Source organism: Asterias amurensis, chromosome 20 (assembly GCF_032118995.1).
Source record: "Asterias amurensis chromosome 20, ASM3211899v1".
In the NCBI taxonomy this organism is placed as follows: Eukaryota; Metazoa; Echinodermata; class Asteroidea; order Forcipulatida; family Asteriidae; genus Asterias; species Asterias amurensis.
In genome coordinates this window covers 168,987-196,868 of record NC_092667.1, presented here as the reverse complement: position 1 = coordinate 196,868, position 27,882 = coordinate 168,987, and the positions used below count along the sequence as shown (strand labels likewise).

General features: G+C 39.3%; 1 protein-coding gene across 1 annotated transcript; it reads right to left on the bottom strand.

Moving 5' to 3' along the window:
- Nucleotides 1-1,795: 1,795 nt before the first annotated feature.
- On the bottom strand, nucleotides 1,796-27,671 carry LOC139952380 (BSD domain-containing protein 1-like). The gene is made up of 8 exons (XM_071951494.1): nucleotides 27,433-27,671; nucleotides 19,729-19,783; nucleotides 18,316-18,432; nucleotides 16,356-16,517; nucleotides 14,587-14,757; nucleotides 9,720-9,882; nucleotides 7,853-8,440; nucleotides 1,796-6,597 (listed from the first exon to the last, which is right to left on the bottom strand). The coding sequence occupies exons 1-8, from the start codon at nucleotides 27,444-27,446 to the stop codon at nucleotides 6,461-6,463; spliced, it is 1,407 nt and encodes a 468-aa protein (XP_071807595.1). The 5' UTR covers nucleotides 27,447-27,671; the 3' UTR covers nucleotides 1,796-6,460.
- Nucleotides 27,672-27,882: the final 211 nt, after the last annotated feature.

Below are 27,882 nucleotides of genomic sequence, written 5' to 3'. Positions count from 1 at the left end.
GTCCAGTGAAATAGCACTCAAGGGTATCAGTCAATCATGATTGGTTGGCAATGTCCAGTGAAATAACACTCAAGGGTATTAGTCAATCATGATTGGGTGGCAATGTCCAGTGAAATAGCACTCAAGGGTATCAGTCAATCATGATTGGTTGGCAATGTCCAGTGAAATAGCACTCAAGGGTATCAATCAATCATGATTGGTTGGCAATGTCCAGTGAAATAGCACTCAAGGGTATCAGTCAATCATGATTGGTTGGCAATGTCCAGTGAAATAACACTCAAGGGTATTAGTCAATCATGATTGGTTGGCAATGTCCAGTGAAATAGCACTCAGGGTATCAGTCAATCATGATTGGTTGGCAATGTCCAGTGAAATAACACTCAAGGGTTTCAGTCGATCATGATTGGTTGGCAATGTCTAGTGAAATAGCACTCAAGGGTATCAGTCAATCATGATTGGTTGGCAATGTCCAGTGAAATAGCACTCAGGGTATCAGTCAATCATGATTGGTTGGCAATGTCCAGTGAAATAGCACTCAAGGGTATCAGTCAATCATGTTTGGTTGGCAATGTCCAGTGAAATAGCACTCAGGGTATCAGTCAATCATGATTGGTTGGCAATGTCCAGTGAAATAGCACTCAAGGGTATCAGTCAATCATGTTTGGTTGGCAATGTCCAGTGAAATAGCACTCAAGGGTATCAGTCAATCATGTTTGGTTGGCAATGTCCAGTGAAATAGCACTCAAGGGTATCAGTCAATCATGTTTGGTTGGCAATGTCCAGTGAAATAGCACTCAAGGGTATCAGTCAATCATGTTTGGTTGGCAATGTCCAGTGAAATAGCACTCAGGGTATCAGTCAATCATGATTGGTTGGCAATGTCCAGTGAAATAGCACTCAAGGGTATCAGTCAATCATGATTGGTTGGCAATGTCCAGTGAAATAGCACTCAAGGGTATCAATCAATCATGATTGGTTGGCAATGTCCAGTGAAATAGCACTCAAGGGTATCAGTCAATCATGATTGGTTGGCAATGTCCAGTGAAATAACACTCAAGGGTATTAGTCAATCATGATTGGTTGGCAATGTCCAGTGAAATAGCACTCAGGGTATCAGTCAATCATGATTGGTTGGCAATGTCCAGTGAAATAACACTCAAGGGTTTCAGTCGATCATGATTGGTTGGCAATGTCTAGTGAAATAGCACTCAAGGGTATCAGTCAATCATGATTGGTTGGCAATGTCCAGTGAAATAGCACTCAGGGTATCAGTCAATCATGATTGGTTGGCAATGTCCAGTGAAATAGCACTCAAGGGTATCAGTCAATCATGTTTGGTTGGCAATGTCCAGTGAAATAGCACTCAGGGTATCAGTCAATCATGATTGGTTGGCAATGTCCAGTGAAATAGCACTCAAGGGTATCAGTCAATCATGTTTGGTTGGCAATGTCCAGTGAAATAGCACTCAAGGGTATCAGTCAATCATGTTTGGTTGGCAATGTCCAGTGAAATAGCACTCAAGGGTATCAGTCAATCATGTTTGGTTGGCAATGTCCAGTGAAATAGCACTCAAGGGTATCAGTCAATCATGTTTGGTTGGCAATGTCCAGTGAAATAGCACTCAGGGTATCAGTCAATCATGATTGGTTGGCAATGTCCAGTGAAATAGCACTCAAGGGTATCAGTCAATCATGTTTGGTTGGCAATGTCCAGTGAAATAGCACTCAAGGGTATCAGTCAATCATGATTGGGTGGCAATGTCCAGTGAAATAGCACTCAAGGGTATCAGTCAATCATGTTTGGTTGGCAATGTCCAGTGAAATAGCACTCAAGGGTATCAGTCAATCATGATTGGTTGGCAATGTCCAATGAAATAGCACTCAAGGGTATCAGTCAATCATGATTGGGTGGCAATGTCCAGTGAAAAAGCTGGCCTCTGAAAGGATTTGATCCAGTCAAATAAACCAAATGGTAAATTAATGATACCATGATAGTATACATGTATTGTTAAGTTTAGTCAACAGCATACTTGTAATTCTTCCAAAGTTATAAATATTGTACTGCTAAAATAGCTGCATGGTGACTAGTTTAACTCACACTATTTTATTCTCCTAAAGCTGCCAATCACTGATAACTATTGGACTATTTGTTAATGAAGCAATGCTGTACATTGCTTATTTTGTATAGTCTTCTCTATTTGTTACAGATGCATGAGCAATAAAATTGTTGTGTGGTGTTATGAAACATTGAAGTAAGTTATTTATTTTTAATCATACATGTACATTGAATTTTAATAAACTAAATGGTGATTTTGTCTTTGTAGCGGTGCACATGGATATCTGGCTACTTAAAGGAACGCGTTGCCTTGGATCAGACATGTTGGTCTGTAAAAAGCGATTTAAAACCGTTTGTTATAAAATGCATGTGTCTAGAAAGATGTTTTAAAATTAGAATATAATGATCCACACAAGTATCATTCAAAATTGCACGGTTTTCCTTTTACGTCTAACACGGTCGGCCATTCATGGGAGTAAAAAAATTGACTCCCATAAATGGTCGACCGTGTTGGTCGACGAGGTAAACCACGCAATTTCAAGGCACATTTGTGTAGACCATTAATTGTATTCTACTTTTACAAAATCTTTCTACCCATATGCATTTTTTAACAGACGGTTCAGAACCAAAGACCAACTCGACCGATCCAAGGCAACGTGTTCTTTTAAGTACTGAACTAAATAGCCAAGTTGCAGATCATTTTATGTACATGTACATAAGTGTGTAATTGTCTTTTGTTTAGTCTCAAAACTTGGATGTTGATGCAAACTATCAAAGATGTATACCAGGTTATGTGCAATACTATATTTAAGAACCTAAATGCTGAATTTGTTTTTCATCAATAGGCCCTTTGTGGTTCATGTCTGATGACATTGACCAAAGAATACTCATCTTACATTTAACATGTACCAGTACATGTACAGTCATGACAGTGTATGTATTTTAAATTGAATATAACTAAAGGACTGTCAACAGTTCATGTTTGTAGATCTGAATTGCAAATAAATTATTGTAGATATCGACAATGTCTCTGGTATAAGTGTATGTTGGTTGTGTACACCTTTTTTATTAGTGTCTTGGATGTCAACAGTCAACCCCAATTCGTAGCTAATCTCCAGTCTATATGCAGAATTCAAGTTCTCTGATCGCAATGCTCGTTTGGTGACTGCAGTTTTTTTCCCACACTGGCCCTTCATCAAGCCTCATCAGCCAGCTATTTAAAAAAAAATACTCCAAACCCATTTGTTCAGACTGTAAAACCAATTATTTAATATGTTTTGTCACTACATGGTTTGCCTTGAGCGTCACTACATCATGGAGTTGTGTGAAAGTGCGGCAGTGTAACTGATGTAGGGTAAATAAAGACTGGGTTGTAGAACATGGGGATAAGAGATTCAATGTGAAAAGGGCTCAAGGGATTTATTCTAATAATAGATACCTGATGACATTATGACATCATCAAGTTTGTACTATCCTTATGTTTAGGTTAAATCTTGAGTTTTGCTATAGAAGAGTTCTGAGAAAGATACGAAGAAGAAGAAACAAAAACATTAAGAACCAAACTTAGGTAATAGGATTTATCCACAATTTATTTTAAAACCTTGAAATATTTTTCTACATTTGATGTTAAATCTAAGTTTTAAATACATATACATGTATTGATACTTTTAATGTGTTCATTTCACATTGCTGCTTATCTTTCCTTTTCTTCATTCCCATTATGCATTTAGTATCATTTTAAAACCTTTACCGAATTTACAAGTAATAATTGAAGTAGATGCATGACTCACATGCATCTCTTAATATACATTATTAATCAAAAGTCTCTATGTAGTAACCAAATAGTTGTTATAGTTTTTAGCTTTTGTATTAGTCGTGAAAAGAGGGACTTGGTAACTCTATCAATATTGCTCAAAAGAAATGTCTGACAAATTTGGTACAGATCAAAATAAGGCTAATTAACATAATCCATGTTGAAGCATTCAGCAACTCAATCTATTTGATACCTAGATGATTTTGTTGAATAAAAATAACGCAGTTGTTTGCCTGCACAAAATGAATGTTATAAGACAAGCAGTACAGTACAAGAAGTAATTATTTCATTTCATTACTCTTACCTCACATGACTCCCACATATTACTAATGTGGGCTTCCAAACGAGCAGTTTCTTCCCGATCAATTTCACTGAGCAGGAATGTATTTGATATTACTATTTTGTTATCAACAAATGATAGGTATAGTCACATTATACAAAAAAAAAACTTGTTTGCAGATTAATCATTTCTGATGACGAACAATGCACCGCTGATTTGTCACCATTGTACAATGTATCGTGGTGAATTGCATGGCTTTACAGTACACAGTTTCATGACAATAACTACCGTCACCTGACAACTGGCAATTAGGGAAAATTCTACATGTTGGTCATATTTTGCGCATTCATTTCATTTCATGAGTATTGAAATCACGGTCATACAAATAAATATTGGCTAGTCCAAGTGCCAAAAGGGTCAAGACAGTAGATTGTGTTGCAAATACAGACGTTTCTTTATTAAGATGTAATATAATATAATAATATTGTGAGTTTATATAGCGCTTTTTCACTCCCGAACGGGTGTCTCAAAGCACTTCACATTATTACCCCAGGTCACTGGGCCTTAATTCACTCCTTAAACCATCTCAGCTCCCTGGGGAGTATACAGCCTGTGCAACAAATGCGCTACTCGGCTAAATCAATCACAAGAACCATCTCTGCCCTCACAGGTGCCCATTTACCCCTGGGTGGAGAGAAGCAATAATAGTTAAGTGTCTTGACTTTATATCTTATTCAGGAACCCTAGCTACTCAAATCGGTTTTGGTTTATATTTATTTTATCTTTCCCTTCCTTAAAGATGTTAACTTATAAGTACCGTTCATAAGACGCCTCTTCCCTTGCTATTTCTCATTCCAGGTTGGCTGATGGTAACAAAATCTTCAACAATATAGGCTTGTGCATGGAATTTGTGCCACTATATTTTCAAGTTTGGCCACAAAAACTCTGAAAGTATACATCCTTATCACTGAGTGTGTTTACATTGATATATACTCGGGTCATTAAACTTAAGTGTCTCTGCCTGCAAAAATATATACCAAAGTAGGAGGGGGTGAGATTCATGAGTTATCAGATCTTCTAAAAAATAACATACCAAACAAACAAATCCCAAATACTAGTTTGTTGACTCTTTCGGTTTGGGAATTATCAGCCAAACAGCCCTTAATTGAGGACAAACACATGTGCCAATGATGAATAAGCAGTTAATGAATAAGCAGTTAAACTGCCTGGCATGCCTGGGGAAGTCAGCAGTCTTACTGGTTTGTGTATGATTAGGTTTAACCTCATAGAGCATGTTATAGCTAACTTCACTGCTAACTTTGCTGCTAAATATTCACAGCTGGGCTACGCATGACCAAACAACTTAGCTACTAAGTACCTTGCGATCACACAAGGCATGGTTGCAGTAAGCCAGCCAGAGTTGGCACGTTAGAAAAGTTAAGGCCTATGTATGTAATACAAATGCAATGTTCCATATAGTTTTGTTCAAGTTCGCAGCAATTCTACATTGTATTTTAAAGTTCCATATTTTTTTCTCAGTTAGCATTGACTGTAGTTTATTTAAATTTCCAGTGATTTTGAATGACAAATGTATTTTGTTTTGCTCTGTTTTTGTCACATCACTGCGTCGTGTTACAATTTCGTCCCCATACATTAGTGCACGATGTCATAGTACATTTCCTGTGGATGGGAAGGAGGATGAGCACGTGGCCGGCCATAGGAAACATTTTCAGATCGTACTGATAATTTACAAACATGGGTCGTCAAAGTGGCTGCTTTTGTCGCCTTTTGAGTATGATTTAGCTGTCAAAATAAGAAGATGTAAAAAATGTAAAAAACTTCATTATTTTTGCACAGCAAGTGAGGGAAAATGTCAAGGCCTACGTGCAACACCAGGAGAAAAAATAAACGTCAGCGAAAACATCAAGCTGAATATTCGAAAAATCATTATGTTTACAGCCTCGTAGCTTAATAGGTCAGATGCGTTCACACGTGAAAAATACACTTCTAAATTCTTTATATGCGGACAAAGTATCAAGTTTCGCTGCTTAGTTGAAATTACTTCGAAAATTTCGCTGCTAACTCCAAGTAAGCATTGTAGTTTACTATTTTTTCGCTCACACTGTCAACAAATTTTCGCTATTAGCTAGCAGCGAAGATAGCAGTGAAGTTAGCTTTGTGTGAACAAACCCAAAGAAAGTCAAACAGAAACACCAACAGAGCTTCACAAACATGGTAATTAGATAATCATTAATGGTAAATGAACATGAACATGCCAAAGAATCTAGTTTACTCCAGTGTACAATGACACCTATTCCCAGCTTTCCCAATCATCAAGATCAACTTCCTCGTTGGTATTTCCAGTCTGATGGACTGCTACTTCAAGATCTTCCTCCGATACATCAATGTCATCAAAATCCTTCTCCCAATCGTCACTAAGACTTGAACCTGCAGTCAAAAAACAAATGATATCGTCAAATCACACATTTACAATACAGCTAAATCATATAGAACATCATTTTAAATTAGCATTAACCTGGAATTCTTTGACTCTGATTGGTCAAAACTCAATCAACATTATCAAGTGAGTTTGTGTTCCATGTGATAAAATATTTGGCCCCTGAACCAGGGTAGATTAAGTACAAATGTACAAGTTGTGTGTGTAGTATACATGTAATATGCAGGAAGGCTGTTCCCCAAAAGAACCATTTTTATGAGGGAATAGATAAGCGTCTGATCCAGTTCAGACCAAACTTACTTGCACATGTGTGTTCCACAACTCTCATAAGTTAAAATGCATGTTTTGGGGTATTATTCCGGGTTTTATTATCGCATGGCCGGTGCAAACAAGGTACTCGGCGCCTGCTGTACCCTGAGTACATTGGAAGATTAGTCTCCCCGGATTTTCTGCTCTCCCCGCTTGAGATTCGGAGAATAGCACAAGACAGGAGAGAATGGGAAAAGCTTGTGTCCGCCTGCTGTGCAGTCGACCGATGATGATGATGATGATTTCAGTGAGTTGTTGTAGTTGCATACACTGTACATACATGTACATGTTTGCACACACGATATCAATTTAAAGTACATGTACATGTAGCTGGTGTGAAGCAACAAAGTACATAACATGTACTTAAAAAGTTGGAGACAAATTTAACATGCTGTTCATGTTCAACATGTAAATATGGCCATTGCACATGGATAAAGCGAATGAACACAATTTGCAAAAGAATAAGTACATACATGTTTTTGACTGGAAATTATAAGCCTTCAATTTGTTCCATGAACACAGCGCTGGGAAGAAATGGTACCCACATACTATAACTCTCAATATCATAACATGAAATAATGTAAATGTTCATAAATAGCTTGAATTTGTTACATTGACATATATGTATAAAATCTTTAAAGTTATCAAATACCCTGGCTATAAATAACCCTTTGGTGCACAAGGCGGTCACTAGCGACCACCAAAAACACATCAAATTGGACTTTTATAAACAGTCATAACTTAAAAACTATAACCCCAATATATACCGCCTTCATTCGGTTGTGTAGAGAGACTATTGAGCTTTAGTTTAGTGTGATGTTCAACAGGGGGTGAAAAAATCAAGAAAAACACAGTTGAACATGTTCTTTTATTGCTTTAAAAACAATTAATCTGTGCACCAAAGGGCTAAGTGCCATACTTAATGACAATATGTACCTTTATTACTTGTTTCTGATACCGTTGGTGAAACCTTATTTGATTGTTGACTGGTACTTTCTTGGGTTGATACCAATGGTTCCTGGGTTGATACCATCAATGGTTCCTGGGTTGATACCATCAATGGTTCCTGGGTTGATACCATCAATGGTTTCGTTAAACGTTGATCACATTTTGTAGGATCAGTCTCCAATCTACCTTCTTTACCAGCGCTAGTATCACATGTTCCATCTAGTTCAGTTTCGTCAGCAGCAGTAGATACCAAAGGCATCTGATCTGGCATGTCTGGGGCTGTTCTCACTTGAATCGGTGTGTCATTAAGGTGTTCAACACTGGTATCAGTCATGATTTGTATCCCCTTCTCTTCACTGTTGAATTGTTTCATTTGATTCTGATGAATCAATGATGTTTCTGAATCATGACAATGCATAGATTCCTTTTCGCTGTCTTCTTCATCAAGTGGTTTATCAATGTTGGAGACTTCTATTACGTTGTTATCGTCTGCTTTCAATCGTTCACTCGCCCGTTTACTAGTTATTGATGTTTGGATGTTGCTGCTGTGATGATGAAATGAAACTGAAGAGTCATCTGCAGTGAAAATTAATAAATGATTGATTAGTTACCAAATTCAACACAAGTAACTAAAAAGCAAAGTCCCTAAAATGATATTATTGGGTTTGGGTACTTTTTGTAGGACAAAAAACATTATCTCCACAGATTTACATTAAAACTTACACAGTTTGAAGATAATGATGGTAGAAAGCTTCCCAGATCAGTGATCATAAGACGAAAATTATTTTAGCATGTAAAAATGTATTTTCATGACATTGTTTTACTCATTTCTCAAAAACTACAGCACCTCAGCAACTAATATTTTAAGGGAAGCTTTCTACCATCATGTGTAAGTTTAATGTAAATCTGTGGACATTGTATTTTGTGTTACAAAAAGAACCAAAATCCTTTAAGCGCAATTTAAATCACTGTAATTGTATCAACGGAATTAGAACACTGTGTTTTATCTTGTCATAAGTTTTACAAGCATACTTGTAAGAAGTAACTATAAATACTAAATACTTGTAGTAAACTTGCGGGTACAACCATGTATAATATCTCTTGAGGGAGTGTTGGCTCTGAGAAGAGCCGGTTTGGGCTCGATGTTTCCAACAGTATACTCTGCTCATCTAAAATCCCAAATTGCAAGTGCTTAGTGCGACGCCGTTGGGGTCTAGGGCCCCTGGAACAATTTAAGTCGTAGAATCTCTCTGGTGCAATTTTAAGGCCATTTCAGAGACATTTCATGGACTCATTAAATTCATCTGAAATGATTAAAAAGTAATACAAATGAAGTACAAGTGTGTCGACTTGATGACGACAACAGAGGTAACTTTTGAATGCTTTTACGTATGATGCTGTTGTGACAGCAAATTGGTAAGCTACGCTGTGAATGTGTGTCGCAAAAATTGTTTTGATTGAAAACAATTTAAAATAAATAAAAGAAAAATACATAAGAAGTTCTTCTCACAAATTAAACAAAGAAAAAACATTCACGATTATTTTTTATAGCATATCAATAGCGTATCAGTGGGGAAAAAAGAGTGTCGGAACGCTATTGTACAATGTATGCCTGGCTAGAACGCTGCTTTTTACTATCTATAGTTTGCATATTATCTATATATAGGCCTATACATGTAAGTATCCATTTTGTTTTTAAATTTGGGTTGAACAAAGATAAATTGAGTAGATCGGGACTTGTACCTGCGACCTCTGGATTAATGCGCTGGCGCTCTGCCAGCTGAGTTAGGCAGTCCCCTTACTTTGTAGTAAGCCTATCTATGTCCAAGGGAGGTATTATAGGCAAACTAATTACCTTCATCATCATCCCATTGAAGCTCTTCATCATCAAGTGTTTGTGAGGATGTCATATCAGCACGTTCCATCAGTGCTGCTCTCCTTGCTTCATCTTGCTTCAACTGATCAACTTTATAAAAGTAACGTCCCCAAAAGTCAGCATTGGAAACAACTGCAGGTACCTGTGAATAAGATCAAAACATTCAATGACAGAAACAAATTGGACAAATTGGACACGTTATTATAATTTCACTTCATTGGTCTCCCAGTGAAAACAAGATTGCAAATGGTGTCAACGTAAAATCTGTCAGACCACTCCCTAAACGGAGCATGTATGAACTTGGCAGTGGATAACTACTCATCAATTGGAAGAGGTTCTGAATGCCACTAGCACTGGTGAAAAATCCTACCAAATTAGTCAAACTTCACACTTATGACAAACCATGAATCACTGCTGAAATCAAGGACACAATCAAAGACACAATAATAATCATAATAATAATAATAATAATAATAACAATAATAATAATAATAATAATAATAATAATAATAATAATAATAATAATAATAATAATAATAATAATAATAATAATAATAATAATAATAATATTTAAGTCTTATACAGTGCATGTATACACATTTATACAGAAAGAGAGGCTTTTAAAAGCTACAGATTCTAAGACCCAATTATGTAGCACCTTGTAAGGGTTTACAAGGTGCTACACATGTACATGTACAGCGCACTTCGCAGCCTTATAAAAACACCTAATCAAAAGCGTCAGGTTGCATTTGCAGAGAAGAAAACATTCCTTTGGCGTCTTCTTCGTAACAAAGTCAGCCACGCCATCAATCAAGCCAAAAAGTAATTCTACTAAAATCGTCTCCAAAGCCTAAAATCCAGTGATCCATCAGGCTGGCATAAAGGAATCCAAATGATCACCAATAAGACTCAGAAGCTCACCATGCCCACTGTGATTTCCGTCTCAGGCATACCCAAGAATGGTGACAAAGCTATTGCAGAGGCAATTAACCTTTTAACAGTCTGCCAAGGCAGGCCCCCTATCAATCCCCAGGAACTTCCTGCAAATCAAAGCTTGGGATATGTTCAATGCTCTTTAAAAAATGTTTCCCAAGAAATCAGCAGGCCATGATGGGCTCCCGGGAAAACTAACAAAAGAATTTGCATGTGAGCTTAGCATACAGTGTACCCGTTTCTGATATATTTACATGTACATGTAACTCCTCTCTTATTGAGGGTTGTGTACCACAGACTTGGAAGGATGCAAATGTTGTGCCAATTCCTAAATTCTGCCACATCTGTTGCAGTTCCACGATCCAGATTAGGCTCGTCCTTGGATTACTTCACAACAACTTGCGACGAAGAAGTAGGCGAGATTATTTCGAAGTCACCTAGCCCATCTTGTGTTCTAGACCCAATACCATCTTGACTGGTTAAGCAGTCTCTGGACACTCTTCTACCTACCATCAGTAGTATTGTGAACGCATCCCTCAAATTTAGGTGTAGTTCCATCTTGTCTTAAATCTGCAGTTATCACACTGTTGCTGAAGAAACCAAGTTTGGATGCCAATACTCTAAAGAATTACCGCCCTGTCAGCAACCTGACCTTCATATCCAAAGTACTTAAACGAGTTGTCGCCAGACAGCTGACCAACTACATGAGTGATCACCATCTTCATGAGCCCATGCAGTCTGCATACAAGCGCTTTCACAGCACCGAAACAGCACTCCTTCGGGTTCATAACGACATCATGTGGACCATGGAAAAGCAAGGTATCACCATTTTAGTTCTGCTTGACCTCAGTGCCGCTTTTGACACGATCGACCACAAAGTGTTACTAGCTCGGATGGAAGAACTGCTGGGAGTGCAGGATATTCCACTGAAGTGGTTCGCATCATACCTGTCTGGAAGAACGCAACGTCTCCATATCAACAACCATTTCTCGCAACCTCGTGAGCTGCTGTCTGGTATTCCACAAGGTTCAGTCCTTGGCCCCCTGCTGTTTTTGATATATACTCTTCCTTTTGGACAGATCATTCGTAAACATGGCTTGGAACTACACATGTACGCAGACGACACTCAGATTTACACATCTATCTGCCCTGTCAAGTCTTCTGAAGTCCTTCAAAATGTATAAAAAGTCGAAGACTGCATAACTGAGGTACAGGCCTGGATGTCAACTAATTTTCTCAAACTCAACGCTGACAAGACCGAGGTAATAGCGATTGGTTTCAGAGCACAACTCGCCAAGTTTCATCTTCAATCAGTTAAAGTTGCAGGAGTTGATGTCTTAGTCGAAACCAAGCCAGTCAGAAATCTTGGAGTCATGTTTGACCCTGCAATGACTATGTCCGCGCAAGTTTCAAGCATCATCAAGACTGCCAAATTCTACCTCACTAACATCGGCAGGGCCCGCAGACTACTGACTGTCGACGCAACCAAGCTTGCAGTGCACACTTTGGTCACTTCAAGACTCGACTATTGCAACAGTCTTCTGATTGGAATCAGCCAAAAACTCAAAAGGAGGCTAAATAACGTGCAACGAACAGCTGCCAGACTCATCACAAAGAAACGCAAGTTCGACTCTATCACCCTGGAACTCATCACACTACACTGGCTCCCAATCCAACAAAGGATCGACTTCCAGGTCATCGTTCTCATGTTCAAGGCCTTACATCAACAAGCCCCTCATTACATCATAGACATTCTGCAAGTTGGTGCTGAACGGAGACTCCTTCGGTCAAACAGCTCCTGTTCACCATACTTTGTAGTTCCAAGAACAAGTCACATCTTGCCGATAGAGCCTTCTCGGTATATGGACCCAAACCCTGGAATAAACTTCCCAATCACATCAGGGACACAACATCACTCAACACATTCAAGACACTTCTGAAAGCCCACTTGTTTCAGGAGGCCTACCATCAATGACTTGTTATTTCATCTGTGCCTCAGCGCCTTTGAGCAATTTTTTGATTTAGGCGCTATACAAATTACGTTTGATTGATTGATTGATTAAAGAAACGCCAGCCACCATCACAAAGCTGAGACCTATTTCACTGACTGCTCTCCAAGCAAAAATATGCGAAGGGTTTGTTTCATTTGGGTGCTTGAAGATATCTGCACATCTATCGGCCATAACCAGTATGGTAGTATACAGGGGTCATCAACTACTCATTGCTTAATCGAACTCCTTGATGTGCTCTACAGGGGTACTGACAAAGCCGATACAGTTGGCACGCTGGTAGTGACAGACTTTTCCAGGGCTTTTGACTGCGTCGATCATACTTTGGCTATTCAGAGATTACACGACCTAGGTGTCCGTAGCGAAATAATACCTTGTATCGATAACTTCCTGACGGCACTACACAAGAGAGTTCAATACCTGTCTGCCCTATCAGAATGGGAAACCATTTCCTGTGGAGTTCCCCAGGGTACGAAGTTGATGGGACCCATCGCATTCATTGGCTTTATAAACGAGCACTTCTGAAAGTACCGACTCTTCTAGTTTTAAGTATGTCGATGATCTAAGCCTTGCTGAGGTCCGTCCTGCCAGTGTGCATACTCAGATTGACTTGGACCTTCAGGACCTTGAAGATTGGACCGACAGTAACCACCTCAAGCTCAATCCCTCTAAATGCAAGGTTGTAAACATGATAAATGCAAGTGTGCTTCAAAAGAAACCCTCCATGTCCTTCAGATATGAAGATTGCTGACAAGGGGCTTGCTGGTGACTGAGACCAAGCTTCTCGGTCTTACTGTTCAATCAGATCTTAGATGGCATTCTCAGGTCAATGGTGTGTAAGAGCAGTCATAGACTTTACATAATTGGTCGTCTCAAGCGTTTTGGTGAACCCGTTATGGTCTTGGCATCTGTGTATGTTGGCTACAATGTACTTCCTTCAGTTGAGAATGCGTCTCCAGTGTGGCATGACAAAATCAGTAAGCAGCAAACTACTCAAAATGAAAGAATTCAAATAAGAGCATGTCACGTTATCCTTGGGAACATGTTACTACACACACAGGTCAGCAAGAGAAACCGGAATACATAGGTTATGTAGAATGAGGGACAACCTGGTTGCAATCAATGTTTTTTGTGACTGTTTAAAACTAGCCCTAGGATGATATCCTCAGTAACCTTCGATAGCACATTTCAACTGCATCCACCCATTTTCTCATCTGTCTGTGTCATAGCCCTTGATTCTGATCCATATCATGCATTGATTGAGAACACATCCTTAGTAGTTGCAGTGTCATGTTTGTATACACCCTTGATTTTCCAGATGGTATCCACTTTGACAGCTTGTCTTCTTGCAATTGCCAGTCTTGTTCGTATTTTCTTTTTCGCTCTCGCCTTTACTGTTGATACACTATCCCAAAATTGTGAACTTATAAACATGTATGTATAAATACAAACATAATATTCAAAAACATGTGAAACTTTCAATTCAACAGGTGGAATTTCCAAAAGGTGGTAATAAGATATTGCTGAAAATCTGGTGTGGTTACATGTATACGGATATAAGGAAGAATAATCCAGAACTGGAAGACATTGACAAATGTTTCATGCAGAAAAAATCCTCAAATTGAAATGTTTTTGAATGCCTCTCTCTGTAACCACATTCCTTTGTAGAAAATTGTTTCTAAAAATGTTATACATTATCAACAGGTCTACAGTGCTTCTTACCAAGTAAGTTTTTATAGCCATTAACTTTTTGAGTTATTACTAAAAAACTTTTTGAGTTATTACCTGAAAGTTCTAAAATTCTTTTTAGACTGAATTGGAAACATAATTAGTTGTAAATTCTGTCATTATATCAATCAAACTTTTGAAGAGAGAAATAGTCGCTTTAAAAAGTTCCTTCTTACCAGCTTAGTGTAGATTGCCCTTACATCAGTATTGGCCACCAGCAAATCAGAGATTTCCCCTTTGTATTCATCTGTATCAAATGAAGCCAACCAATCTTCATACAAACATGGTGGTCCATCGGGATCATTACAATACGTGCCTGGAGAAACTTGAATAGCATAAAGACGAGCCTGTATTAAATAAAGTAAAACAATAATAATGTTATAATAAATAATTTGGGGTTGAACACAAAAAAATCAACAAAGAGCGGGATTTAAACCAACAACATCCGGACTAACGTGCCGCCACTCTTCCCAACTGAGCTACATGTATCTGGCCTGATACTTCATGGAGGCAACGAAGGGGATTGCCTCCCTGCCCCCTGGTCATTGCCTTGGTGCCCTTGAAATCTCAAGGGCGTTTCTCATGTTGTCAATTCTCGTTAAACAAAGGGTGATCTGAATTTGGTAAATGTTATCAGAATAATTTTGGGTTACCGGGCTACTAAAAATCGTTCATTCGGAAGAGGGCTCAATGTTGGCTAACAAGGTCAGCATTTTCCCAATGCTTCTGTGGACCAGGTTACTGTGGAGCGCATTTGCGCTATTATGAAAGGCAAACAGCACCCACTTTCTAAGTGAGAAAAATCACTTTGTCGTAAACCTGGCTTATCAATAATTATTTTGACTCTGCAAAGGACAAGCTAGCAACAGACTCCAGTGCATCTGCTTCAAAGAAAACCCTTTGCCACGGAATTTGGTCAACCTCCTTCCTGCTTCTCCTCACAAAGTATTTGGTGTCAGGCTGTTAGGATGACTCAGTGGTGCCACAAGATTTGTTAATCTCAGCCTTCCATTGCCTTGACCATGGGCTATACTCAGTACTTGACCAATTCACGCGAGTGTCGTCCCTTGCAACATTGTCCTGTTGGGGAAACGTGCTGGATGCTCTTTTCCTCACTGATTGGCCAGGATCTCTTAGCGAGTAAACTCAAGGAATTTATGCACACTGAAGCGAAACGATTGAAAGCAACTGAGCAAATAAATCTCATACGACCTTCAATGTTTTGAGGCTGCTTTGACAGCACCTGGGGTACTTGCAAGCACAGACTCAGCCATTCCTCCCCAGACAACAATGACCCCAAGCCACCATGGTGCAGGCCGCAACCGTCACGGACCACAACAACAGACACATCACTTCATGTTTTGGCCAGACATGTCACTTTTTGGTTGGGGGTCTCAAAAATGACATAAGTCATTATGCAGACTGAAATATAATTTTCTTGAGTCTTGAGTTTGTGTACTCTCCTGAAACCATTGCTGCTGTCCAGGAGAGGGTGGGATGCAAAATCCATTTGTGCTCTGTGCTTATGCTGTCAATATTGTACTTATCAGTTGTGGTAATTGGCAGAAGACCTGTAGATACATTAATATACTTTGTACAAATGATGCACTACTCTTGGCACTAGATTCTAGCTGATGGGATACCAGATACCCTGTATATTAATTTGTAGCTATATATATCGCATCTCCATTTGTCATTTGTAAATACAGACCTCTAAAAATCCCCTTACCAGAAAAGTCAGGGCTCCAGTAGAATTCTAAAACTAGGGTGTTTTTATGGCAACCATAGGTGATGCTTTTATTTTAAATTAGCAAAGTCTGAGGCAGAGCCAACCGACCAATTAGTAGGTGAGTTGGCATGGAATGACCCTGCATTTATTCAAATATTAATTAAAAAAGGAAATTTGTTTTTATTTGGATGATGAAATGTAGTTGGATTGCATTACCTTTGCCTTATCGAAGATGTGTTGGTCACTCTTATGCGATACAACGCGAGGGTCAGACTCTTTTCTGGGATCTTTGGGAGCAAAAGTCTCTGATAATCCGCCCAGCATATTGGAGAATCCCTGCTTGACACGACTGGTTGTTGAAGACTCATTAGGGTCAGTCTTTATCAAATGAATGAACAAAACAACAACAAAAGTATGTAAGTAATACAGTTCGTGCAACTGTGTTCTCTGTGAATGCTTCATTGAACAACAGCAAAGTCGATGTGTACAGAGAGGAAAAGGAACAGGTTTATATGTCCATACATACACTCAACTCTTTTTAACAGATAATTTGGTGTAAAACTAGGGTAGTACAAACACAGGATAGTACAAACACAGGATAGTACAAACAGATAGTACAAACACAGGATAGTACAAACAGATAGTACAAACAGATAGTACAAACAGATAGTACAAACAGATAGTACAAACACAGGATAGTACAAACACAGGATAGTACAAACACAGGATAGTACAAACAGATAGTACAAACAGATAGTACAAACAGATAGTACAAATAGATAGAACAAACAGATAGTACAAACACAGGATAGTACAAACAGATAGTACAAACACAGGATAGTACAAACACAGGATAGTACAAACACAGGATAGTACAAACAGATAGTACAAACACAGGATAGTACAAACAGATAGTACAAACAGATAGTACAAATAGATAGAACAAACAGATAGTACAAACACAGGATAGTACAAACACAGGATAGTACAAACACAGGATAGTACAAACACAGGATAGTACAAACAGATAGTACAAACACAGGATAGTACAAACAGATAGTACAAACACAGGATAGTACAAACAGATAGTACAAACAGATAGTACAAATAGATAGAACAAACAGATAGTACAAACACAGGATAGTACAAACACAGGATAGTACAAACAGATAGTACAAACACAGGATAGTACAAACACAGGATAGTACAAACACAGGATAGTACAAACACAGGATAGTACAAACAGATAGTACAAACACAGGATAGTACAAACAGATAGTACAAACTGATAGTACAAACACAGGATAGTACAAACACAGGATAGTACAAACAGATAGTACAAACACAGGATAGTACAAACACAGGATAGTACAAACACAGGATAGTACAAACAGATAGTACAAACACAGGATAGTACAAACTGATAGTACAAACACAGGATAGCAGCAAAACCTTACTTTGCATTAAACAGTTAAAGGGTTTGGGCCGTGAAATGAATCCCTACTCACTGTGAATGAAGATATATGTAATTTAATTTACTGATTTTTGGGGTTGAACAAAGAAAAATTTACTAGAGTGGGATTCGAACCAACAACCTCTGGATTAAGGACGGAGGACGTTGGTTTAAATCACACCCTAGTAAATTTGTCTTTGTTCAACCCCAAAAATCATTTAAAAATTTGTTTGAGCATGTGACACAGCATATTTAATATTGATTATTACACAAAGTTGTGTGCTTTCTGATGCTTGATTTCGAGACCTCAAATTCTAAACTTGAGGTCTCTAAATCAAATTCGCAGAAAACTACGTAACTTCAGACGTAGCTGTTTCTCACAATGTTTTTTACTATCAACCTCTCCCCATTACTTGTAATCAAGAAAGGTTTTATGATGATAATTATTTTGAGTAATTACCAATAGTGTCCACTGCCTTTAAAGGTAACTGACCTTCTCGTTACAAACGAATAACAAACAATATTTTGCTCACAACAGGGCCAAACATTTACCTGGTATTTCCACTCATGATCATGTACTGACTCATTCTTGCACATTGTGTATTTCATAACTCCCTAGTTCGTCTACATGTATACATGTAACTCAAATAAGTCATTTTTTCCATACCAGGTTAAATTCAAATGGTTTAAAGCCATAGTCTAATAAATCATTAATGTCTTTACTTTAAGATTGTGTTGGATAACTTCTGCCGATGTAGCGACAGCAGATGACGTATCTCTTTGCACAGTGCTACCAAACTCATTCAGGTCCCTCTTCATTTGCTCCAAGGCAATAGAAGACTGCAAGGGAAAAAAAGAATGAAAACATTGACAAATTATTTTGTTACTAATAAACGTATTTATTGGTTAGCAGTAACACCATGTGTGTGTGTCCACCATCTCCATGAACACCATGTCCACTTGCCAGGTAGATTTTGTTCTACAGAGAACCGTTTTGCTTTAAATTCTACTACGGCGGAGTACAATTTCGGAATCCAGGAGACTTCTCAATTCTGAAAAGAACTGTCCTGCTGGGCAGAAGGTAGAAAATAAGTAAGACAACTAAGCTTATAGTGGATCAGTATTAACTTCACTACCGCGGAGTGAATTCTCAACATTTTGACTAACTTGCTTGTAAACTTTTAAGGCACTGGACACTACTGGTAATTACTCCAAATAATGGTTAGCATACAAACTTACTTGTAACAAGCAATAGAGAGCTGTTGATAGTATAAAGCATCGTTAGAAACGGCTCCCCCTGATGTAGCGTAGTTTTTGAAAAAGAGGTTATTTCTCACTCAAATAATAAAAGACTTCAGGCCTGAAGACTTTTATTATGCATCTGGAAGCACACACATTTGTGCAACAAGAGCATTTTTTCTTTAGTTATTGCAACCTAGACGTCATGTACGCCCCAATGAGACCAGTATTCGACCAACCAGAGTGAATAAACTCTCTGGTGTTTATTAGTGTAACTTTTAGTACAATACATAAATACCTCAGACAGTTTCACTTTTCCTATTGGTGGAGAGCGCATCACGTGGGTGTGTTTAAACCTTTGTTTATGATCAGTAAAAAAGTGTTGAAACATGGGCGTGACACGCAAGCTTGTACCTGTGCCTTTAAGACAGTTTCTTCATTCCTATTGGTCGGGAGCAACGGCTGAAACAATTGTGCCACATCACGCGATACGCACGACGCGCACAGCATTCCCTTTATAAGGAGTTGTTGACCCGAGGGCCTTGACAGGGCCTTACCATTTCATAGCTGGAGGGGTGTTGTGTTTAAAGAAATCATTGAAAAAATTTAATTTTTGCATTTATTTTACTTTTTGACCATAAGTGTTGATGTTTTTTGACCGAAAAGGTATACGTATGAATGGGAATCAAAGTGTGTTGAATCGGTTTTCAACTAGTGGTTTAAACCCGCCGAGACCTGGTTCTTGATAATTTACCTCGACTTCGTCTCGGTAAAATTATCAAGAACCAGACCTCGTTGGGATTAAACCACTAGTTGAAAACCTCTTCACCACACATTGATTCCCTTATAATGTATCGTCTAGAACAGACTAACAGCAAAAATATTTGCAAGCATTACCTTCTCTTTGGCTGCTTTGATCCATCCTCCCCACCAGGAATCTTCACTGTTACCACTGAGGAATATAAAATGACAGGAAATTTAACACTAAAACTATTCAGAAATTATAGTTGTTAAACTTGCATCAGAATATTATGAGTATCATACAGTGCTAACACACATCGGTGTATGGGTAAAAAAAAAATTAATATTCTTTATCCCGATGCAAATTTAACATCTATTATATCGTTGCGGTACCTGCTGCCAAAACATAGGATTCGAACTGCCTCTAGCTACCGGGCAATCTCAGTATTGTTAGAAGCTTTGCATGGTGTGGAGAAATAAGAAGAAACTATAAATAAATAGTAAACTTGCGGGTACAACCATGTGTAAATCTCTTAGGGTGAGTGTTGGCTCTGAAAATAGCTGGTTTAGTGTCTGTTGGTAAGACACTGCTCTAGAATTGCAAGGGTAGTGGGTTCGAATCCCACCCGGGTAATATGCCAACGTGATATTTTTTCACATGACTCGGAGAGTACTGAGTAAACAGTGCTAACACACATCGGTGTATGGGTAAAACCAAAATTAATATTCAGAAATTATTCAGTTGACCGAGTTTGAATAAGCTTAAAATATTGTTTAGCATCAAAACTGTATAGCTTCCATTTTCCCTCTGTTTATAAAACTACAGAATATCAAACGCAAAAAACAGCCATCTGTCACTCTGTTGATGTCTCATTTCATTCTGGAAGGTATAATCAACCTCTCTCAGCAATTCCACAATTTGGGGGGGGGGGGGTGTAAAGCTTGAATATGAAGACATCAAAGAGGGGCATTTTTTTCAAGAACTTCAGTTTGATTTGAAGTCATTTTGAGCACGCAGGATTGTGCCTAAATTATGTTATTTCAATTAATGTTGGTTCCCTGCTATTGGACTGGGTATTTTTGATGAGATGTTTGAGAAGTATGTACTCTTGTAATTTGTATAGCTCCCTCTCACGTGAGCTCACCACAGGAGGGCACTACACAAAATTACCATTAACTTCACAGATTTCTACATGTAAAGGGCTGATGCATCATGCATTGCATGCAGTGCAATGAGGACATATCCAAGTCGACCAGTTACAGCGAGATGATCTGCAATGATCTGCAACATTACCATCTAACTGGATCAAGAACTACCTACATTTGGGTTTGAAAACTAGGTTTTGTCGGGTTCCCTCAACAATTTTAAAACATGTACGATCAGTTGCTACAATTGAATTGGTACCAGACTGATTACTTGACGCTCCGAGTAAATCTTGACAATTTTGTTCTTCTTCGCCTATAATAATTGGAAACGATAACAATACAGATCCCCCGTCGTTACTGTTTGTTGATGTACATGTACACATGTACATGTACCTTGGTAAAAATATGTCACGCTGTAATCATGACCCTTACATGAGCTCTTTGCAAGGAGCGATGAAGTTGTTCCGTCCCAACTTGATTTATAATCGACCCAACTATAGTTGGGCCCCAACTATAGTTGGGACTGGTCCCAACTTGATTGCTACAGATTTCCCATAGAGCTCACATGATCAGGATACCGTGATCGTTCATGCGTGGATTGCTGTACTGTATGTAGCTGAGTGCAGCAAATGCAGGGGTGCTGATGCATGCAGCAGGAAGAAAATACGTACGTACAAGCTGATGGATGCGATCGGTGTGATGAAATAATTAACAACAGCACAAAAACAACAGACGCTGCAATTACATTAAATTTTAAGTGTTGTTTGTATCAAATAATTATTATGGAAGATAAAACAATCAGACACAATGTTGAGAAACTGTGAGCTTGATGTAATGAATTTACTTTTGTTCACTTTACTTTATTACCACCAACAACCACAACTCATAATGAAAATGGTAAAGGTAAAAAATAAACAAGAAGTAGCGGAGCTCCGATAGAAGTGCCGAAAAAAAAAATTTTTAGCGAAGAAGAGGACCGGTAAGGTTTGTTTGGGATTATTGCTAGGTTGGGCCAGACTCCCATATCCAAATTCTAACTAATTATGGGTTGAAAAGCTGGAACAAAATCGGGAACAAGTGAAAAACAAAGCCTTGGAAAAAATCAAACATGTCAAAATAAAAAACAAGATGGCGTCATGGCAGGAAATGTAAGTCATGGAAGTGGAATCTCATCAGACAGGCATAACCCTTCCAAATAAACTGGATCTAGGAAAGAAATTCCATCAACGACAAACACTTCCACCTCAGCTGACCATTACTCAACACAGTTGAGCGATTCTGAATGTGAGATTGAAGTGGTCGAATGTGCTCTAATTTCGTGTCGGAAAGAGGTGAAAGATTGTGACATGCAGTGAGTTGTAACAAGTGCCACCGTTGGTTACACCAGACCTGTGCAGGCTTTACTCAAACAGAATACAAGTCACTAACAAAGAAAGGTAAACATCGGGAAAATCTATTATGGTTTTGCAACGCCTGTACACCTCAAATTCACTGCTTCTTACAAGGTGAATCCCAGATGCAATCACCTCGTAGCACACCACTACATCAGGTTGATTTGAACAGGAAGATGGATAAAATCATAGAAGGTTTTGCAAGAATAAAAAAAGCCCTGAGTAAGAAAGAAGAAAGTATGGAAGAGATAATTGGATATAAAGTATCAAAATACCTGTCGAAACAGAAGGAAAGAGCCAATAGAGAACAATGTGCCCGAATGTAGTAGTTCAAAGGTAGATGAGAGGTAGATGAGCTACTTGGACACGGAGGACACAGAAGTAAGTCAGCTGGTAAGACTGGGCAGGAAGGAAACTTCGACTGAAACAGGAAAACCAAGGCTTCTGAAAGTGACGATGGGAAAACTAAGCACAAAGAAAGACACACTGACCAAGGCCAAGCAACTTAGAACCAGTACCAACAAACGGTACAATAGGATCTACATCACTCCAGACTACCTTACCTACAAGGAGAGAGAAGCAAGTATAGGAAACTCAGAGAAGAACTTGCAGAGAGGAAAAGGAAAGGTGAAAGTGACCTGGCCATCAAGAATGGAAGAGTAGTGAGAGGATCTAAGCCCTTTTCGAAGGAGAAGTGAATAATTACCGGACAAAGGAAGCCAAGATTAGCACGGAACCACACCATAAGGAGAACATTATCTGTAAGTATTTTCTCAGCACCCCAGCACCTGATGCACCAGCTAGCACCAAGCCTAAAATTCCTAGGCAGGAAAGTCTTTATGCAAAGAAGCATTTAACAACCCAGATAACCTAACTTTTACACCTGCAAATCAGAGGTCACACCTAGATGCTGGGACAAAAAAGCGGGACAGCAACAAGCGGAAAGACACCGCAAACTTCAGAAGACGGAAAGACACCGCAGAAGTAACAAGTGCAGACGAGACATCCCGAAGTACAGGTAATTTCTTGTTACTGCACCAATGCACAAAGTTTAGTAAATAAAAGGGCAGAATTACAGGCTACAATTGACGAGCTGAAACCAGACATCATTGGAATCACAGAAAGCTGGTGCAACAGTACCATAGTAGATGGGGAAGTAGCAATCAGAGGTTACAGCATGTTTAAACTGGACAAGAATACACCAAGAGGAACTGGAGGAGGAGTTACATGTATTCTATATGTCAATGAGTCATACACAGCAGTGGCATGTCACAAGTTGAAGAAATTAGAAATGGAAAGTTCTACATGGTGCTTGGCAAGCACCATGTAGAGCTTTCCATTCAAGCTACAATCAAACGAAAACTTGTTGGTGGGGCTATGCTATAGGAGTCCTAACAGCACAGAGGAGAATAACGAGAAATATAAGGCAGCAGATAGCGAATATCAAGACAGTCCAGAATGTATCTCACCTGTTGCTGATGGGCGATTTCAATTTCCCGGATATAGACTGGATAAACAGCACTGTCAACGCTAACCAAGATTCAGAACCTGATCTTCTCAAGGGATGAGAACACCCTTGACGAAGTACTACACTCAGAACCATTAGGAGGCAGTGACCACGACGGACTACAATGTACATGTAACATGGGCTTATGTGACCCACTCCGATGTGTACAGCAGATGATGAAGGCACGACACATAATTTCAGGAAAGGAGATTATCAAGAAATAAGTAAGCACATCAATAGCATAGACTGGGAGACCAACCTAAACAGCCTGAGCTGTGAGGAAGCAGGAATACAACAAGGCAGTTGAAGATAACATCCCCATGACAAAGAAGAAGAGGAAGAGTAAACCACCATGGCTTCGGGCTGGTGTCAAGCGATCCATTAGATACAAGAAGCTTTTTCAGAAGTACAAAAGGACGCAACGATACATAGATTACCTTGAATAGACCAAGCAAAGTAATAAGACCAAGAAGACTGTGAGGCAAGCACCGTAGGCAGAGTACGAGAAGAGGCTGATGAAGCAGTTTAAGCTACATTTGTAAAACCAATTAGGCATTCTACGGATATGTTAGTGCCAAGCAGAATGTAAAAGTGGGTGTGTCTCAGCTTGAGAAGGAAGATGGCAGCCTAACTCAAAAGGACCGTGAATCAGCAAATGTACAGAACAACACGTGGCTTTATCACAAGAAGATCCTGCATGTCCAACCTTCTAGATACCCTTGAAGATATTACAATGAACCTGGACAATGGGTCTGGAGTGGATGTCACCTATTTGGACTACTCCAAGGTTTTTGACACTGTGCCCCACCAGCGCCTCATTTCCAAACTGAGAGCCTATGGTCTTGAAGGAAGGATAATCAAATGGATCCAGGAATTCCTGAGTAACAGGAAGCAACAAGTAAAGGTAAGAGGCAAGCTATCCAACTGGGCAGACATATTGAGTGGCGTACCACAAGGATCTGTGCTAGGTCCAATACTACTTGTCCTCTACATCAACGACCTGCCGAATATTGTAACATCTACATCCAAATTATTTGCTGATGACACCAAGCTCTACAACAAAGTCTCGAAAGGAAAGTACAGATGGGGGAAACACGCTGCAGCAAGATTTGCATACCCTGGAGAAGTGGTCCGATACCTGTTTGCTGAGGTTTAATGCTTCAAATTGTAAGTATATATATGCACATGGGCAAGGATAACCCACTCAGAAGCTACATCTTAAGAGTCCCTGCCTGTAAGAATGTACCAAGTGGTGATTCATGGGTTCTCAGATCTTCTTCTAAAAAATTAGAGTGATACATTATCATACCAAACGAATAAATCCAAAATATTAGTTTGCTGACGCTTTCGGTTTGGGAGTTATCAGTTATCAAAGTTTCGGCCTAAAAGCCTTCGTGCAACGAATAGCACATTCCCTGCAAACACAAAAATGTGCGCCAAGGTCATCCCAACAAAAGTAAAACATTTTTTTGAAACCTCCAGTTGGGCTTATAAAAAAAGTAAAAAAAAAAAATTGGGATCTCGTTGGCGCGTCATGTTACGCGCACCTGAACCTTTGAAGAACAGTGCCCTCGTGCCATTTTCAACGCCTCATAACTCAATGCGCCTATAAGATCCCATGAATTAAACCAAGTTCCCATGAAAGAGCTTGCATCCCTAAAACAAATTGAAGTGCTAAGTGCGTGGGATCTCGTTGGCGCAGAGAAATAATAGAGGTTAAAGTTCAAATTTTACCAATATATTGCGTTTTCGCACCTCCATAACCTTGCGCGCCAACAACAAAAAGTTGTTTTATGGCAACCAGGTGTTGGAACAGTTTTCATCTAATGACAAATGAAAAAAGAATCTTGGGATCTCTGCAACTTGCATGTTAAAAGATTTTTTGAAAGTTTTCTAAAGTATTGCCATTCCACACATTTTGGCCTAAATTGGCACAACATTCACTTTTTTCATCACTGTAAGTATCTGTGCCAACAAGATCCCATCAATGTTTTCTTGTATTTGGTTAAGTTGAGTGTTCCTAAACAGATTTCAATTGAAAAATAATTGGGATCATGTTGGCCCACCAATATAACAAAGGTCAAAGGTCAAACTGCCTATTTCTGGCGATTTTGCGTCGTCTAGAAATCCACACCATGGGATCTTATAGGCGCGTTGAATTATGAGGCGTTGAAAATGGCACGAGGGCATTGTTTGTCAAAGGTTCAGGTGCCCGTAACATCATGACGCGCCAACGAGATCCCACTTTTTTTTAATACTTTTTTTATAAGCCCAACTGGAGGTTTCAAAAAATATTTTACTTTTGTTGGGACGAGCTTGGCGCACATTTTTGTATTTACATACAGGGAATGTACTATTCGTTTCTTGAGGGTCTTTTGGCCCAAACTTTGATAACTGGTAACTCCAAAACCGAAAGCGTCAGCAAACTAAAATTTTGGATTTATTCGTTTGGTATGATGGTGTATCACTCTAATTTTTTAGAAGAAGATCTGCGAACCCATGAATCACACCCCCCCTATTTTGGTACATTCTTTTAGGCAGAGACTCTTAAACGGGGTAGAAATTTAAGCGGAAGATGAAGAGAAGGATCTCGGGGTTTACCTCACACGAGACTGTAAACCCACCCTACAGTGTATGAAAGCTGCTGGTACAGCAATGCAGAGCCTTAAGATCATCAGAAGGACCTTCAAGTACATTGATAGGGAAAGCTTTGCTATCCTGTACAAAGCTTACATCAGACCACACCTTGAGTATTGCGTTCAAGCATGGTGCCCATACCTACCACAGAAAGATATAAAGTGTCTGGAGAAAGTGCAGAGAAGAGGGAACTTGACCTCTTTCCCCTGGAAGTAAGAAGAGTGCGAGGGGACCTCATCGAAACCTTCACTCTCTCAAACAAATAACACAAGAGGGCATGATATGAAGCTACTGAACAAAGGGCTCAATCTTGGAAATCACTTCTTCACACAGCGAGTTATTGATAACTGGAATAGACTCCCAGCCAAAGTGGTCAACACCAAGACAACCAATCAGTTCAAAAACAGCTTGGACAATTACCTGAATGAAAATGGATATGGGGTGTTAAAAGGCATTAGCCTACAAATACTAAAAATCAATTCAAACCTTAAGTGTAAGTGTAAGTGTTAGAGTATCAATTATCCATTTGCCCGGATATTAAACCCACCCACATTACCCCACCCCCAGGGGACGACCAAAAATTCACCCAATCCACCTCGTGCTGATGAGCCCCCCGTCACGGCCATCCGTCGACTTGTCTTGACCCTAAGTCGAGTTGTCTGACAGTTGATAAATCATCCGTCGAGTTCTGAACGGTCCAGTTGTCTGAGCCGTTGAGTTGTCAGAATGGTCGAGTTGTCTGAACCGTTGAGTTGTCCGAACGGACGAGTTGTCTGACGGATGAGTTGTCTGGTCGCCCAATTCCCAAAGCCAAACAAAGGTTTATCGCGATTCAGAACCGCAATGCGTTATGGGTAGGCAGATGGGGCAGTTTGCTATGCGGTGTATGTTGTCATGCACTACTCGCGTACACATTGCCTATCTATATCTTTGTGTGGGTTCAACAGCGCCCTCTCATGATATTTTGCTATTCGCGATAGAATTAATAAAATTAAAATGGACCTTTTCATCATCATTCATTTATCAGTGTGAACAAAACATACATTTCTTGGTTTACAAAAAATAACCAGGACAAGAAAAATACTGTGATCAGCAGATATGGTGCAGTCTTTTCTCATTTAGGGCCTACTGTACTGAAATTGTTTACCAGTTGTGTTACTCAGTTACTGTTTAGTTTACCTGGACGCCATCATTGATCATTGTTTTTTAACTAGGTTGTCCCCACTGAGCTCTCCTTGGCTTGCTCTCTGCTGATTGCTGACACGGTGTGATCACAAAATGATTGCCGAAATGTCGACGAGAGGCTTTCCAATCCAACAGCTTCCAAACCTACAGCACTAACTATGTTCCGCCCTACTAGCGCTGTGCCCCAACTTGATAATCTTCACTCTACAAAATGTTTTTGTTTTTTGCTGTGTCTGTCTCTCTCTACTGATGTAGTTGTTGCGCAAACGTATGGACCGACTTACGTGTAAACATAAACTTGACACAAGTCTTTTGAATATAATCCGTGCCGTCCGCCAGCTGCAGAGCTAGCTACATTCATCGTGCACACGTCACCGTCACACTAAACACATACACTCAGCCCAAACGCAATCTGTGGATTTGCTCAATTTCGAGATTGAGCCA

Bases quoted from the DNA above. Each gene is read 5' to 3' on its own strand.
- LOC139952380 (XM_071951494.1), bottom strand. The intron at 18,433-19,728 runs GTAATGCTTGCA...TTTCCCTTGCAG, and splicing joins TCAAAGCAGCCAAAGAGAAG to TCTTCTATTGCCTTGGAGCA. The intron at 6,598-7,852 runs GTACATATTGTC...TTTTGACTGCAG, and splicing joins ATCAGAAACAAGTAATAAAG to GTTCAAGTCTTAGTGACGAT.